General features: G+C 36.6%; 1 protein-coding gene across 1 annotated transcript in view; it reads right to left on the bottom strand.

The window, feature by feature from the left end:
* Nucleotides 1-9,121, bottom strand: part of LOC109053548 (cGMP-specific 3',5'-cyclic phosphodiesterase-like) — a 33,634-nt gene extending 24,513 nt beyond the window's left edge. The window contains exons 1-9 of the mRNA XM_042760970.1: nt 8,922-9,121; nt 6,557-7,187; nt 4,815-4,904; nt 4,642-4,713; nt 4,466-4,555; nt 4,230-4,367; nt 1,463-1,530; nt 499-607; nt 219-303 (exon numbers count right to left, since the gene is read on the bottom strand). Coding sequence (XP_042616904.1) covers nt 219-303; nt 499-607; nt 1,463-1,530; nt 4,230-4,367; nt 4,466-4,555; nt 4,642-4,713; nt 4,815-4,904; nt 6,557-7,187; nt 8,922-9,049 — 1,411 coding nt within the window. The 5' untranslated portion in view covers nt 9,050-9,121. The remainder of the gene's footprint in view (nt 1-218; nt 304-498; nt 608-1,462; nt 1,531-4,229; nt 4,368-4,465; nt 4,556-4,641; nt 4,714-4,814; nt 4,905-6,556; nt 7,188-8,921) is intronic.
* Between the last annotated feature and the right edge of the window lie 9,573 nt (nt 9,122-18,694).

Here is an 18,694-nt window from a genome sequence, read left to right as displayed (position 1 = left end):
ACAAAGCTTTTACGTGTTTGGAACGACATGGGGGTAAGTATCCCTTTAAGGTATTTTTTTTTTCATATGAGCAATTGTAATATGAATGTTTGTCTTAGTAAGCACCACTAATAATTACTTTTTAAAATGTTAAAGTTGTACATAAAATATTTCAGCAGCAATTATGACTGATAGTTCAGATTGTATAAAATTAAATATAAAAAAAAACACACACATACCTATCACTTTGTCTTTCTTCCCATTCCTTATTGGAGTGCACAGTAGACTCTTGATTTGACAGTTTGAGGATTGTAGATTTTCACTTTTTAAAAAGAAATGCAATGAAGAGATGTCAAATAAAATCAGTTTAAAGCAGCTTTGGGAAAAGGGACAGATCATAGCACAAAATGGGGGAAGTGAATGTCTGAATGAATTAGAGCTCTGGGAAGTCCCAGAAGCATGGGCATCCCAGAGTGGGATTACCCTATGCCAATTGACTTTCCTGTCCAGAGTACTTACTGTCCATGGAAATCTCTGGTCTTTAGTGACATCTGCCATGTTCAATGGCTCCATAGTGTTCTTGACATACTGGGCATACATATAGTTAATCTTGTTGACATCACATTCTCTGTAAAAGACAGGAAAAAAAGTTTAAGCACTCCTGCTGATAACTTCACTACAAGTAATTAAAATGTATCTCATTTGGTGTGCAGCATTGCTAATAAAATGATGATAATAAACAATGTAGCAAAAGGTTTCGTAAACAGAAACCATGCTAAAGGAATAGTTCACCCAAAATAACATTTCTGTCACAGTTTACTTATTCTAATGTTTTTCCTAACCTCTATGGCTATGGCATGAGTATGAGTTGATATACCGATAAGGTCATTATACTATAAAAATATAGTAAGTTTTAAACCTCACAATTTTACACCTCGTACAAAGAGAGCATTTGTTGAACCCAAGCTGCCAAAGTTACTAATTTTCCACTTCCTCCACATTTTGAGGTCATACTGTAGTAGACATTTGCATATGACCACCTTCACAACAACACGTCCACACCTATTTTATTTATCTTGTGTTTACTGACAAGACTTAAGGTTTCATCAAAACACATTTGTCAAAGAACACCAGAAACAGGCTGGATAATTAGGTTTCCAGCAGGTGGCTGATGATACACGGGGCAACTTTTTGAGCAATTTTGCTAGGCAACTTTTTTGAGCAATGTTGCTTTGGCACTTTCACATTGAAAATGGATAACAAATGTCTATCTGGTCCTTTAGTTCAGTCATGGTGGGCCTTGTGCCTGGCAACATTGCTCAAAAAGTTGCCCTGTGTATCATCAGCCACATACTTTCTTAAGCAGTGGAACTACTATACTAGGCAGATGAACTTGTTAGTGTTATTGCACAGACATTTTGTTTTTAAGAACAGAGGGACTTTGTCTTGCATTACATTAGCTTCTTTTTTATGATAACCCCACCTGTTTGGGAAGTCCAAGGATCCTGCAAGCTCCTCATATTCCATGTGAAACACACTGGAGAATGTGTTCTGTAACATAAGCAGAACAGTAATTACTTTGCAGTTTCACTCACAGAGGTAAATTTCGAGGAGGTTTAACACAGAGGTAAGCCAGTATTTCTGAGGCTTTTTAATGCTATTAATGTCTGGCTGCCTGTGTAAACTTAACATTGAATATCTGCAGTCACATAGTTTAATATGCCTGTGTTTGTTCATTTTTGGAAGGGTTAGAATTTTCTGCTCATGACAAGTAAATAGTTATGGAGCATGGTTCAATGAGAAAAGAATTCTGCAATCAGTCAGAACAAAAACATTCACAATGGACCTGTGCAATGAACAAGGAGAAATCCAATTTAAGTTAATTTCCACATGCCAGACCACATAACAGATGCTGAATATAAGTTTGTTGACAAACTTGTCTTTCTCTTGCAATTGCTGCTCTTTCCAAATTTAAAGACACTAGAAGGACAGTGTCTTAATAAAATAAGGTGCCATTCGAATGCAGTTCAAGAGGTGAAACCTGCCTCAGATAGGAAGACTAGTTGATCGTAGACATCAGTTTTTCACAATGGTTAATCTCTTTCCATAACACTCACTATGACTGTGACCTGGAAAATGAATTAATCAAATTAACAAGCTTTCTTTCTACTTCATATCTGGACTATGGTGCAACTTCCAAAGACTATAAAAAACCTGTGTCAAGATGAGGAAATCCAGAGATTTTCCTATGAACAAAGTATGCAGAACTAGGTTTCTAGGTCAACAAATGACCTCTGAATTATGATACACATCTCAAAAACAGAATTCCCTCTGAAAATATCTTTTTCTATGATGTCACCTTCATCAAAACAACTCACCTATCTAGACAGCATAAACATCTCAATGTAGAAACTAGTTCCTTTGTATTTTGTATGTATTAGTGCTGTTTGTACATATTAAATACTAAATAAAGATTTTTGCCTTCATTTAGAAAGGACAGTTACAGAAACCAGATAGGAGAAAACAAAGAAGAAGAGAAAGGGGAATGGGATCAGGAAAGGACCAGAAGCCAGGACTCAGATCCTCTGAAAAGTAAACAGACTGCCACAAGACTATGATGCTCAAATTTTTCTTAGTACTAACTTTAAATTTTAACCTAATGGCTCCAAAGACATTTTAGTGGATATAAAGTCTGGCCCTCTCAAATTCACCCAGGTGCCTAAGAAGAACTACCTTAAAAGTAATAGTTTTTGTGTGGCTTAACTTGCCACATTCATATTAACGATTCTACCTCAACATAATTGAAAATGAAATAATTTTAATTAATTCAGACAATTAGGCATTTGTGGGGTTTTAATTCAAACATGAAGCGAAATACTTATAAACCAACCTAACAAATTACTTTGTGCAATGTATTGAATTTCCTTAGATTTTTTTTTTTACTTTTTAATCAGTTTTTGTCTTTTTTTTTTCCCTCTCTCAAGCTTCATTTGAATATAATGTTGGTGTGAAAGGGCCTTAACAATGACATCATTGTAAGACTTGCATACAGATGTGTGATTGTGTATTCCTATAACTCAAACAGTACAGAGTGGTGCCATCAACACCAAGGTAATTGGTTTGATTCCTAAACTGCATGGATTAAATGCAGTGTAAGTTGCTTTGAATAAAGCAACTCATTCAAGCAACTTTTTTTTTTTTTTTTTGCTATTGAATTGTGACTGGTGTTGTCCTTTTTGCATCTGTTTATCTATAGCCGCCTTTATGCTGCAAATGCAGTGTCATGTTATATGATTGTGTATTGCTGACATAAAACAAGAGCTGATTGCCACAGCCAAGTTTAAGGCTCCTGTGATGCAGCATAAAGCCAAAAACCTAAGCTTACCTATTGCAAAACTTGTTAAACATGTTAAACATTGTTGTTTTGCTGCTTTGCAAGCACTGGTATTTCTTTCAGAAAATTTAATTTGAAATATCTGGTATTTTGCATGTGTATTTCTTGCCATATTTCTTTGGCAGAGGCAAATAAGGAAGAAATTTAAGTTAAGTTCTCTGCTAGGGAGTCTGCTATAAAGGAAGCAAGTGTTTCTGAACTCTCTCACTCAGCTATGGAAATATCCAACACAGCCTCTCTTTTATATTGTCTAAATGCTGCACATTAGACCTGACAAACGATAAAAAAAAAAAAAAAAAAAACACAATCTTATTGGGGTAAAATGTAAAAGAAAAGTTGCGCTTTCTCAGTGTTTTGATTTGTTTTTGTTTGAGCCACTGTTTTAGAACATTGCAAACCATAATCTTTTTCAAGTAGTAACCATCTGCTCATCTCGTCCTGAATCTTTGTTGTAAACCTGCCTTAAATTAGCTCCCCCACCAAACACCTCAAAGCCCCTCTTTCAAAAATATTGCATGCTGTGGTCCCAATGTTCTCAATATGCCTCCAGTGATAAAAGCTGCTATACTAAATTGTCTTTTAGAACATCTAGTCTCAACTACAAGGTTTTTTTTTTTTTTTTGTAATTTGCTAAAAATACAGATTTCAAAAAGGCATGCTGTTTGCAGCCCAAGTTTAAATTTTTTCAAGCATTCTAAAGGGATATTTTGGATAGCCAATATCTTGGTGACACCAACGAAATGCAAAACATGCTTGGTATTCCCAAGTTTTATGATCACACACAGGTTGTTTTTTTTTTTGTTTTTTTTTGGTGAAGTTTTAGTGAAATAAATGTGATGCAATATTTTGGTCTTACAGCTGTTTCCCTGTCAGAAATGAAGACAGTGCATTCTTGGGCCTGCATGAAAGACAAGATAGTGGCCACAGTTTTTCTCAGTAAGACCTCCAAAGACTGCTGCTCCTCGAAGATCAGACTAGCCAGATCCAATAACACCTACAAAACAACCCGAAAAATGATCACTGCTTATAGCCAAGTTACTGTTTAACGCACACCTATACAAAAATAATTCTTACTAAAATGTGGAAAAATACCTGGTTTCGCCTGTTCTCCAGCTGTGATGTCTCATAGAGCTGTGCATTGTGTAGCACTATGCCAGAGAAAGCCAGGTATGAAGAAAAGTCCTGTTGAGATGAAAAAGAAACATTATTATAATAAAATGACAGAAACTATAAAATAACTATAAAACTAAATGTGCAAAAGTTTTCACCCTCTCATCCTGTTCTGTGAAGGCACTGTTCTCTCCACACCTTTTATTGATTGCTTGTGCTACGCCAACAACCTTTAAGCATTAATAAGATATAGCAGTCAAGTTTTGATAGTACATATTGCAAATACTGTATAGCAGATCAGACATTGTTTATGTTTAAATTCATCACTCACTTCTTCTCTGTGGTTTTTGATGGGCAAACACAAGATGCTCTGTGTCTTATATCCTGTAATTTGGTCCACTTCTGCATTAAAACGTGGATCCTGAAGGAGAAAAAAAAATAAACCACAATTCCCATGTATCCAGCATTCTAATTAATTAGGACTTGCTTGCAATATGTATACAATGTAGTTTTTATTTATTTATTTATTTATTTTTATTCAATTCAATAGTTTTTTCTTCTTATGCACCCTAGAAATGCAACCTAGACACAAACACAAAAAAAAGACACAAAAAAGTAAAAGGAATAGTTCACCCAATATAAATAAATAAATAATCTCAAATATATTGCATTTGTTTACTCAGTGTTGAGCTTTGCCGGACCGTTCAAACCGCAGAGTATGGTATGCTTGGTTAGAATGCCTTGGGACTTTATTTTATTGTGATATCATACCACTCAGCCTATCAACACTGTCATGACGTCATTTTATTCTTCATTTCTTGTGGCTCAGAAACAACTGTGTCCCTGAGCACAGATGGCAGATTTCCAGCTGTGTACGTCTGGGGAGCTCCTGCAACACTCAAGCAACTCCAGTTCTGTTTGGCTCCGTTACGCACAGAAATGATATACTTCAAGTAAACAAATATGTTGACAGATAATGTTTAATGGCACCATGAGGACCTATGTTCTTTCTTAATTTTACCCTGTTCTGATATTCAAAAACATTATCATGATGTTTTAAATGGTGTTGGTGGTGACTGCTGAATTATTACTTGAATGTTCATATGAAACAAGTCTCAGAAGACCATTAAACACTTGAATTTCATTCCAAACAATCTCCATTTTAGTGTTATAAGACACATCCTGTTAAAGATTAAGATCTTAATTTTAATCTTTTTTTCTTTCTCGTTCTCACTATCTTTCTCTTTACCTCTTTTTCCTTTTCCCTCTCTCTGTAGAACTGAGGGAAGCACAATTAAACTAAATTACAAAGAGCTAAAAATACCTGCTATCATTATACAAACTGTTGGTTAGCAACCGAATTGCATAACAACATTTAAATCTAATCAAAGGCCTTAAGAGACATAGCCTAAATTGCGCTTCTAAGGAGAGACTTTATTAGTGTTAGGAGGGTATTGTAAAGCAGTAAATTTTATTTCAGTCTCTGAAACCAAGGTGTTTCCTGCACATGACAAAGTAATACAGAGGAATGAGATAAGAGGAGAATGCATTAATAAAATTGCTGTCTGAAATCCTGTGTCTAATTATTGAGTTAAGAAGGTAAATCCAAAGGGTTGTCTATCCACAGTGTCATTATAAGTTCAAAGGGCGATGATGCAATTTGAGGGAAGAAACACAGATTTGAAATTCTGGACTTCTGGAAGGACTGGACCATCTTGTTAAGACACAAATACCTCAAAATACAAACAAGAGTGTGTATTATGTCATATATAAATTTTTACTGGATTATTAGCACTTTTTTTCAATGTGGGCAAATAAATGTACAAACAAGCCTTATTACAAGAAGAGCTCAGTTGTTTTCATGATTTTTGTTGATGTATACCAATATTTTCTATTTAGTTTTTCAATTTGTTATTCAGGTTAATTGAATGCATTTAAAAATGTCAAAATTTTACATTTTTCTTAAAGCTTTCTTAAAGGCAATTATCAACAAATTTAGGTATTCTTATTTGAGTCTTTAAGGAATAAAACACTGGAATGGCAAACAGCAGGTGAAATCACACAAAGGCTCACCTCATATGCATTCTTGATGTTCAGAGGCTTTCCAGTGGCTGCCACATATCCCACAATTCCTTTGTTCCATTCTAGGCGAATACCACTGTTGGAAGCCTCCTCAAGAGTGGATCCTTCTGCAACATCAAAGAGTCGGCTAACCAAGAACTTCCTGTTTGAACTGTCCTCTCCAACCAAGAAAAACGAATAGCGATCTGCAGCTATCAACTCATGAGTGTGTAAGAAGATCTTGTGGCAGAGGGCAGTAAGGTCCAAGTGACTTGAAACATCACGTACAAGCTCCAGCAGACGAGCACAGCGGTCCCCATATTCGTGAACTCCTGAATTCATAATACCCTCATCTGTCCCATTGCCTAAGCCAGGCCGCTGGGGTGGAGGAAGTGGCATCTGCACCCTTTCTGTATCACTAAGAAAAGTAAGCGAACCCTCAGCGTCTTTCACAACAATGGGGCGAAGCGGCCTATCAAACTCAGATGCAGAGATCTTTCGTGTAGGGGTGGATGGAGCTGGACTTGGAGATGGTGCATCAGTTTGATGGAGGGCTGATAAAGGTTCTTCCGGGGCTTTTGATCCTTCCCTAGATGGCTGAATGGAGTGGACACGCTCAGCAAACCAAGCATTGACCATTTCCCTTAAAAAGAAAAATATAACAAAAGACATTAGCTCAGCAGTTTCTTAACACAAACAAATTACAAATACAAAACTGAATTTCAGTAATTACCCAGTCTGATTTGGTAAATTTGATTATACCTAATGACTCTCAAAGTCAGGTCACTTGGTATTTATCTTGGTAATGCAACCAGGCAGCTATTTTGTAGGTAACAGTCATACAAGGTCAGCTTCTAAAATATGCCCTCATAAATTAGCCAGTATCTTTCAGGCTGATCAAATTAGTGTCCATGCATGTATACAGTAAACAAACTCAATAAAAATGCTCTTTTAATTGAAAGGTGGGACTTCTATTCCCACCGATGCCATATGGCTTCCTCCTATACTGTGTCTGCTACTCATCTAGAAAATCTGTTTCAACACATCTACCAACAGTTGGCCTAGCAAGATAAAACAGCAGTGTAGAGAAGTAGGTTTTATGCGCAGTTTGTTTGACCCATCTATGTAATGAACTGTTACAATGGTTCTATGTTACATTCTCAAAGTTATCATTAAAAGTTGAATGGGACATTGAGTTTAGCAGCTCAAACGGAAACCATTGGAGTATATAACAACCCACAATCATAACATTTGCTGATAGATTATTTCCAAATCTTTCATAACAAAACTAATAGACTGGCTTTTCTTAAACTAACACTACAATGAAAGCATTATAATAACCTATAACAAATGTTTTCAATGAAATGTTGTTTAATCGGGTAGGATGTTCAAACTCCACTATAGTCTCAGTGGACTCAACCTAAATTGTCCTTGGCTAGAATAGTTTAAATAAATAACATTCCCTTTGAAGAGACACCAACCAACCATTTCCTAAAATTAGTAACTTCCCCATCTAAGGTAACTCATGCTAAGCAGTCTTAAAATATCCCAGACAATCAAAAAGATAGGATTTGCACGTGTTGTTTTTCAGTGGCAATAAATAAATAAATAAATTAATTAATTAATTAATAATTAAACAAAAGGTTGGACTGGTGTTAGACTGAAATATAATTGATTAAAAGCAAATAAAACTCAACTTAAAATCAATCAATCAATCAATAACCAATTCCAATTCCCAGAGGGCAGAGTAGTAGGTGCTACACACAGTAGGTTTGGTAGAATTTGTACAAATCTTAGTCTCAATCTAATTCTAAATCACTTTTGGTTTTTGGCAATATGGGTTAAGGCAACTTATTTGTTTAAGATCTGCATTAAAGTGCATAAAAACATTGAATCAAATCAATATATCGATCACTTCAATATATAAAAGTTGGTATTGATTACACAGTGTAAGCAATGAGTAGGCTATACATCATAGCTGTGTATATCAATTCTGGGAAGCTGATGATGTCAATGATGGGCATATGTCAAATAAAAACACCCGTACAATGTGAAATGATAGGCTCCACACAGTCTCAGACATAATTCCTCTCTAATAAACTATTTCAAGTTCCCAATTATGTTTACATAGGAGTTCATTAATAAAAAAAAAAAAAAAAAAAAAAAAAAAAAACACTTAATACTGACACATTCCTTTACAAACAACAAAAAGGGTAAAACAGCTAAAGTTAAAGTTGAATTGAAGGCAAATATTTGGCGCTGATGAGAACATGCAATGCTGGGTTGCGCAGCTGCAGCAAACGGATAGTCCGTACAGCCTCTTTAGGACAAAGTTACGTCTTTAAACTGAACTAGCAATCTGCGCCTTTGAACTTACCGAGAAGCCTTTCGTACAAAATAAGAATATGCGAACTCTAGGTTGTCGTCAAGCCAAGCCTCCATCATCCTTTCACTTTCGGGAGGATAGACCTCCATTCTGCCTACACAGATCACACGGTGGATCATCCGCCTGCTCTCTTCTGATGTTCAGTCACAAACACACTTCCACCACAACCAGCCACCGGCGTCTCTCTCTCTCTCTCTCTCTCTCTCTCTCTCTCTCTCTCTCTCTCTCTCTCTCTCTCTCTCTCTCTCTCTCTCTCTCTCTCTCTCTCTCTCTCTCTCAGCTCAGATAAGATAGATAGATTTATATCAACTGCAAAAATAAACACATTAAAATAAATACATTTATTTTAATGTCAGTTTAATGTTTACTACATTAGCCTACCTAAAATGCACTTTGTTTTATGGCCTACATGCAGTATATACAGTCTTACAAAAAATATAAAAAAATGTCAGTTTGTTAACCCATATACAATTGGATTTTAATAAAATAACCAAATTCAGAATCCTTACCAGACATCCGTTCCTTTAAACTTTTTTTTTTTTTTTTTGCTAACCTATTGCCTAATATTAAATGGCCCCATCCCACCCCTAAGCACTATCCTATCTCTGTACACAATGGTGTAGCCTTACCAGCAGATGGTGCCTCCTTCTCTCCTGGGAGAGGGAGATACCACTGAAGGCATATGTGCTCTCTTGGGTACAAATGTGATTCCATTGTATACACGGTGGACTGGCTGAGCTAATGATGGTCTCTGGAGAGACTGTCAGTGAGAGTGAACGGTATTGGAATATATATATTCAGTTAATTCATCAATCGCTGCATTTGGCAGGAACTCCAGGAACTTCCCACTATCTTTCCACAAAAGATGGAACTTATGAATCATTTCAGGACATGCTGGGTTTATGGTGGGATTCCTGTAGCTCCCATCTACGGCATCAGGCAACTTTCACAGCCTTCAAGGACCATTTGTCATGGTGTCCCCAACTAGATGTGCATGAACACACAAAGTCATCTAGCTGGGCTGAAACACTGTCCAGATGTGGTCACTCAAGTCACTCTAAGCTAAACTACTCGGTTTGCCTTTCAGTCATAAGTCAAACAACACTCTATCCTTCAACATAATTCCCTGCACTACATTAAACAGCTCAGCTGCTATTGTAAACCCTAAAGTCAGTGCTATGGAGGATAGTGCTGGATGGAGAGAAGTCCTGTGCAGTCCTCCAATGGAAACAATTTTTAGTGCTTAGTTTGTCATATGTAGCGCTCATCAAGACAAATATGGCAGTCAAACCATTTATTAACAGCAGGTTTAATGGAGACAGAGAGAATGGGGTTGAAACTGGGGTCAAAACTTCTTTAAAACAATGATATAGGCCTACTGCAGAGACGCAAGTGAACATGCCACTGGATGCAGGAAATTAAAGTAACCTGAAAAATTCCACTAAACACACATTTTCCAAAATTTGCCTTTGCCTCTCTTTAGATGCTACCATGAGACCAGTTAAAAAGAATAATTTTTCTCAGCAGTGTTAAGATTTTTGTGTCTTATCAAGCCTTTTATTGAAGTTTTTCAGTTTTTTTTTTCATGATATCCAGATGATGTTCATACAATAAACATAACAATGGGAAGTTTGCATGATAGGACTAGGTGTTATGATCCCAAAATTCACCACCATTTAGCCGCACCATAGAACATTTTCCCCTTCCCTGTGAGTAGAACACTGTGAGACGCAGCAAGAAGCTAGTGATACGTTTTTACATAAACCAGTGTATTATTTGGAAAATTAATCTAATTTGGGTGTAAATTATGGAGTATTTGACCCCCCCAATTAAAGCTTGAGTCCGCATAGAAAGTCAAAACAAAATGTTGGGGAGTTTATGTATTTAAAATATATATATAATTATTTTATTTGATATTTCAGCGACCACAAAAATTAGATTATGATAGCTTAGTCACGTTTAGTTAAATAAGTCAAGGTGCGTATTTTCTCCTGGCTGCCCTTTTTGTAAAGACTGTTATTAGACAAAACATAAAAACTTTATTATACTATATAATAATAGGATACTGTTATTAATTATCCTTTTATTATAGATTTAAGTCTCACAGATATATAACAAAAACTTAAAATGTTTTGTCTTTTAGTTCAAATCTAAAAACCTTTTTAAATAGCAGACCCCCTTGAAAGTTATTATATAATTTGCAAACAGAATGTGCAACCTATTTCCCTTTTAATTCATTTAAAACATGCAACCAATGATCCATAAATATTAACAGTTAAAGGGATAGTTTACCCAAAAATTTCAAATTTCTTATATATATAGACAATTATATATATATATATATATATATATATATATATATATATATATATATATATATATATATATATATATATAGACAATTATATATATATATATAGACACTATAAGACAAATAAATAAAAAAATTAACATTGTTTTGAACTGTTTAAAAAAAGAGAGAGAAAGAAATATATACAGCTTTAAAACAACAGAAGGGGAAATGGTTCTGGGTGAACTACACATTTAACAGTTCCTATTATAAATACATGCACTGTTCACTGCTCAAAGTTTATATGCCATGGCATGCACATCAAGACCTTATGCTCTGCAGGCATAGTTACCTCCAGCATGCACAGAATTCTCCTTAATATCACATCTCCTCATGGACCATGAAGTAGGGTATTTTGGAGAAAATCTGCTGCAGTAGAAAACTTCCCCAGTGAATAGTTCTGAGCTCTGTTTGAATATTGTTAAATATTTTTGGAGGTAGAAGAGGGGGTTTCAGGGGGTTGAGTCTTTCTTTCTGAGCTTGACAAACCACAGTGCTATCCCTGGCAAACATCACAAAGGTCTAGCCAGATTTGGAATAAACACAAAAGAAAGTGTGCAAGGGGAGGGGTTACCCTTACATTCAGGTTGTTTAATGATATATATAACACAATGTTAGTAGAGCCTAAGCTAAGCTGAGCTGTGGTTTACCTGTTGCAAAAAGCTTCTTTAGTAACATTTAAACTACAATCAAATCTCTTATGCTAACTTAACTGGAACACATTTCCATCATCAATTAACATTCAAAAAGACATTATGTAAATTACCACTGCATAAATGAGCTCACCTGTAATGACACTGCAGTGAATGTCTCTATTTGCTTGCAGACCATCAAGAATATAAAACACATCTTTCCATATGAATTAAATATGAATTGTAATTATATTTGTTTCACATGAGTGGTGCTTTTTGTTGCAAAACTTGCTGTCATATGTGTGTGTGTGTGTGTGTGTGTGTGTGTGTGTGTGTGTGTGTGTGTGTGTGTGTGTGTGTGTGTGTGTGTATTTTTATATAAAAATATATAAATATACATAAAAATAATACTATAAAAATTCACAATAAGTTACCTCTATCACAATGTTTTAAGAAAAAATACATATAGTCTAGTACTCCACTAAAATACTTAAAGTAATAATAATAATAATAATAATAATAATAAAATAAATGTTTTATTTTAGTAGAGTATGTAGATCACAATGTGCAGCATATACTCTACTAAAATATTATGTATAAATTCAAATTATACTTTTAGATAACAGAGCAATTTAAAAACATAAATCCATGACACATTACTCCAGGTTTACTCCGGTTATTAAGCCTCTATATTGTTTCCAATGCGAACAACATACAGTAGGCTGTCTTCAAGACTTTGCTGTCTGCTGTGTCTGGAAATACATTAAACATCCAGTCCATCTTGATGCTTGTCAAATCCCCAATTATTGTTGTGATTTATAACTATCTCCTCAGTTTAAAACAGCTGTAAAATAGGGTGAAAAGTGGATCTTTGCTAACACTAGAAGTACATCTGGTACACATTTGTTGGTCCAAACACACTGCATTATTGGTTACCTCTATGTGAACCCCATTTTTTTTTTTTTTTTTTTCTTTGGTCATAGTTTGATGTTGAATATAATGCAGATTTTATGGATTGATGGGATTTGTCTCTATGGATTAGCTAGCCAAAGTACACTACAGTGCAAAACCTTGTGTGAAAATGTTCATGGAAAAATGAAAGAAGTCAAGTTTGAAATCAATTATGTTTTGTCATGATACACACAATACCTGTGTAATTGGTGACATATTGACATATTTTAAAAACTACAGGTGAAGAGTTTTGTGAATAATGACATTAACATTGGTTTGCTTCTCCACATAACATTGTATGGTTTCAGAAGACTTTGAATGCAGAATATGAGTTGTATGGACTTCTTTAGACTTTTTTTTCTGACCTTGTCCTTCATCTACCTTCAGTGCGAATTTCTACTGGCAAATGACATTTCTCAACATTAGCAGGTTGTCACGATAAGAACCATGTAGACAGAATAGAAACAACAGTACTTTTTAAGGACTTTGAGGTTTATTTTTTTTTCCACTCTAATGATGTACAGGTATTCCTCTGTGCAAGCTGTTAATTCAGGGGAAATTGTTGATGGAAAGAACAGAGGAGCTCATATCAGTGTGTGAAAACACTCTTGATTTCCCTGAGGCAGTGTCCAAGATTTTGTCATGCTTCTTTCCACAAACAAACAAAGGCTATAACCCCGTGAGTGCTTTTACACACATTATTATTATTATCATTATTATTTTTTTTTTGTGATGTAAGCTATATTTATACAAGTGTAATCATAGACAGGCTAACACAATACAAAACTATATTAGACTGATGTAATAAAAGTATGTCTGTTTGTTATTCACACAACAATTGACTGAAAATTAGACAATGATTAGGATCAATGATTATGAACATCTGCAGTCTTATCTGGAAACATGAAATAATAATTATAGAATTACCGAACTTCATTTTTCTTACAATTGAAGCTCATTGCTTTTTTCTCTGTGATGGGCCGTAACATATTTTGGCTGAAACCCATGTGCACTTGGTCAATTAATGGAAGAGTCAGTGTGTCAGTGTGTCAGTCTAGTCAAAAGCTTTGTCATGGGATAATGAGAACTTGTTGTGTAAAAATGTTTTTAATATCAGTCTTTAAATTGTGTTAGCCTTTTCCACATATATACTGGCATTATATTGACATCCATATTGCTTTTAGTACTATCTGAGGGGACAGAACTATGGAAGATTCACACTTAAGTAGACTAACAACCCTGGCCATACACACGAGTGCTGAACCTGCCGTCCGGTGCTCTGGCATGCATGCCTGCCTGCCAAGGGTGCGGGAGAAAAACTTCAGCAGGGTTCACCAAAAGTAAACTGAACTGAGAAGCACTTAAGCGTATCCGGTCCATGGAGGGGAATGGGGCGGCAAGGCAAAGATAGCCTCCACTATCCAGTGGGCAAGTCTTTGTTTGAAGACAGCCTTTCCCTTCTGCTTTCCTCCAAAGGAGAAAAAAAGAGCTGGTCTGAGGTCCTGAAGCTCTGCATGCGGTCATTGCTTCATGCGTAGGGAGCGTAGACCGCCCTGGTGGTTGATATATGCAACGGTCGCAGAATTGTCAAGAAAGGCAAGGTCCAACCACAGTGCTGAAGGTTGACGGCAGGACGGGGTTACTGAGACCCAGTGAGTGCCGCAATGCCATGCCCAACTCGGCCGTGAAGCCAACAATGAAGTGGTCTCATATGAAGCAATCCGAGTGGCGTGACCGCGGCAGCATATGCCATATGCCCCAGGAGCCTCTGAAACTGTTTCAGTGGGACCACCCTCCTGTGCTGAAATGAGTCCAGGCAGTTCAGAATTGACTGGGTATGCTCTACTGAGAGGCATGCTTTTAGACTGACCGATTCTAACTCCATTCCTAGAAAAGAGATCCTGTCAGGGGCGGACTGGTCATCTGTGTGATCTGGAGAATCACAGAACGGCCGGTACTCCAGGAAGGCCGGCGGGCCGGCCCACCATCCGCCACGCACGCAGTCATTACCTGTTTTTTCCCCCACTAATCTGTTTCACACTCCAGTACTGTAGGTGGCAGCAATGCACCTTTAAGTTAGACGTTAGATAGAAGAAGCATAGAAACAAACAAACAATATGCATAACGCGGCCGCGGGTAAAAAACGGAAAGAAAAGGGTGGGTCTGAGAAGGCGAGAGAAAAAAAATTGCGGAATTTAGATACTGAAGGCGCTAAATGTCGCAAACTAACTGAAATATTTAGCAGCACAGCCAGCAGCAGCACCTCGCAGTTAAATATTAGCAGCAGTGAAGAAGTGAGCCAGACAGCTATGCAGCAACATGCCACCAGTGATGATGATGATGGACAGAAAGATGAGCTGGTTCCACAGGCAGATCCAGGGCAAGTAGGTGTGGAACATGAGAGGAGAAAGAGAGTTACTTACTAGGGATGATGTTAGGAAGTGATATTCAGGTTGCTACATTTTTAATGATTACAGTAGTTAAAACAGCTAAACTTCAGCATTTTAGCTGCAAAATGCCACATGCAGTAACTAATATTAAGAAATACGTTGTGCTTTTACTTTTAAAAATGTTGGTAACGTTACAGTTAATGCTTACAAACTTTGAAGATTTTGAATACAGAACTTACATTTATAATGGTGTATTTTCATTTAGATGTGATATTATTATTTGTGCAGTAAGATTAATTACTGCATAAATGAATTAAGATTATTAAGTAATAAATTCATTTTAAGACAGCATGGAATAGATTGTATAATATGCTGTTATAACAGCATATCATATAATCTATTCCATGCTATCTTGGAATAAAACCTGTTTTTTTTTTGTTTGTTTTTTTAAATGCATTCCATCATTTGTTTATTCGGGTTGAGCTGATTGTCATATGTGTGTGTGTGTGTGTGTGTGTGTGTGTGTGTGTGTGTGTGTGTGTGTGTGTGTGTGTATATATATATATATATATATATATTACTATAAAAATTCACAATAAGTTACCTCTATCACAATGTTTTAAGAAAAAATACATATAGTCTAGTACTCCACTAAAATACTTAAAGTAATAATAATAATAATAATAATAATAATAAATGTTTTATTTTAGTAGAGTATGTAGATCACAATGTGCAGCATATACTCTACTAAAATATTATGTATAAATTCAAATTATACTTATAGATAACAGAGCAATTTAAAAACATAAATCCATGACACATTACTCCAGGTTTACTCCGGTTATTAAGCCTCTATATTGTTTCCAATGCGAACAACATACAGTAGGCTGTCTTCAAGACTTTGCTGTCTGCTGTGTCTGGAAATACATTAAACATCCAGTCCATCTTGATGCTTGTCAAATCCCCAATTATTGTTGTGATTTATAACTATCTCCTCAGTTTAAACAGCTGTAAAATAGGGTGAAAAGTGGATTTTTGCTAACACTAGAAGTACATCTGGTACACATTTGTTGGTCCAAACACACTGCATTATTGGTTACCTCTATGTGAACCCCATTTTTTTTTTTTTTTTTTTTCTTTGGTCATAGTTTGATGTTGAATATAATGCAGATTTTATGGATTGATGGGATTTGTCTCTATGGATTAGCTAGCCAAAGTACACTACAGTGCAAAACCTTGTGTGAAAAATGTTCATGGAAAAAATGAAAGAAGTCAAGTTTGAAATCAATTATGTTTTGTCATGATACACACAATACCTGTGTAATTGGTGACATATTGACATATTTTAAAAACTACAGGTGAAGAGTTTGTGAATAATGACATTAACATTGGTTTGCTTCTCCACATAACATTGTATGGTTTCAGAAGACTTTGAATGCAGAATATGAGTTGTATGGACTTCTTTAGACTTTTTTTCTGACCTTGTCCTTCATCTACCTTCAGTGCGAATTTCTACTGGCAAATGACATTTCTCAACATTAGCAGGTTGTCACGATAAGAACCATGTAGACAGAATAGAAACAACAGTACTTTTTAAGGACTTTGAGGTTTATTTTTTTTTCCACTCTAATGATGTACAGGTATTCCTCTGTGCAAGCTGTTAATTCAGGGGAAATTGTTGATGGAAAGAACAGAGGAGCTCATTTCAGTGTGTGAAAACACTCTTGATTTCCCTGAGGCAGTGTCCAAGATTTTGTCATGCTTCTTTCCACAAACAAAGGCTATAACCCCGTGAGTGCTTTTTCACACATTATTATTATTATCATTATTATTTTTTTTTTGTGATGTAAGCTATATTTATACAAGTGTAATCATAGACAGGCTAACACAATACAAAACTATATTAGACTGATGTAATAAAAGTATGTCTGTTTGTTATTCACACAACAATTGACTGAAATTAGACAATGATTAGGATCAATGATTATGAACATCTGCAGTCTTATCTGGAAACATGAAATAATAATTATAGAATTACCGAACTTCATTTTTCTTACAATTGAAGCTCATTGCTTTTTTCCGTGATGGGCCGTAACATATTTTGGCTGAAACCCATGTGCACTTGGTCAATTAATGGAAGAGTCAGTGTGTCAGTGTGTCAGTCTATCAAAAGCTTTGTCATGGGATAATGAGAACTTGTTGTGTAAAATGTTTAATATCAGTCTTTAAATTGTGTTAGCCTTTTCCACATATATACTGGCATTATATTGACATCCATATTGCTTTTAGTACTATCTGAGGGGACAGAACTATGGAAGATTCACACTTAAGTAGACTAACAACCCTGGCCATACACACGAGTGCTGAACCTGCCGTCTGGTGCTCTGGCATGCATGCCTGCCTGCCAAGGGTGCGGGAGAAACTTCAGCAGGGTTCACCAAAAGTAAACTGAACTGAGAAGCACTTAAGCGTATCCGGTCCATGGAGGGGAATGGGGCGGCAAGGCAAAGATAGCCTCCACTATCCAGTGGGCAAGTCTTTGTTTGAAGACAGCCTTTCCCTTCTGCTTTCCTCCAAAGGAGAAAAAGAGCTGGTCTGAGGTCCTGAAGCTCTGCATGCGGTCATTGCTTCATGCGTAGGGAGCGTAGACCGCCCTGGTGGTTGATATATGCAACGGTCGCAGAATTGTCAAGAAAGGCAAGGTCCAACCACAGGCTGAAGGTTGACGGCAGGACGGGGTTACTGAGACCCAGTGAGTGCCGCAATGCCATGCCCAACTCGGCCGTGAAGCCAACGATGAAGTGGTCTCATATGAAGCAATCCGAGTGGCGTGACCGCGGCAGCATATGCCATATGCCCCAGGAGCCTCTGAAACTGTTTCAGTGGGACCACCCTCCTGTGCTGAAATGAGTCCAGGCAGTTCAGAATTGACTGGGTATGCTCTACTGAGAGGCATGCTTTTAGACTGACCGATTCTAACTCCATTCCTAGAAAAGAGATCCTGTCAGGGGCGGAGTGGCCATCTGTGTGATCTGGAGAATCACAGAACGGCCGGTACTCCAGGAAGGCCGGCGGGCCGGCCCACCACCCGCCACGCACGCAGTCATTACCTGTTTTTTTTTCCCCCACTAATCTGTTTCACACTCCAGTACTGTAGGTGGCAGCAATGCACCTTTAAGTTAGACGTTAGATAGAAGAACCATAGAAACAAACAAACAATATGCATAACGCGGCCGCGGGTAAAAAAACGGAAAGAAAAGGGTGGGGCTGAGAAGGCGAGAGAAAAAAAATTGCGGAATTTAGATACCGAAGCTGCTAAATGTCGCAAACTGAAATATTTAGCAGCACAGCGAGCAGCAGCATCTCGCAGTTAAATATTATCAGCAGTGAAGAAGTGAGCCAGACAGCTATGCAGCAATGCCACCAGTGATGATGATGAGG

This window comes from Cyprinus carpio, chromosome A7, assembly GCF_018340385.1.
Source record: "Cyprinus carpio isolate SPL01 chromosome A7, ASM1834038v1, whole genome shotgun sequence".
Taxonomy (NCBI): Eukaryota; Metazoa; Chordata; class Actinopteri; order Cypriniformes; family Cyprinidae; genus Cyprinus; species Cyprinus carpio.
Note: the sequence above shows the minus strand (reverse complement) of the source record. Positions and strands in the feature narration are given on the sequence as shown.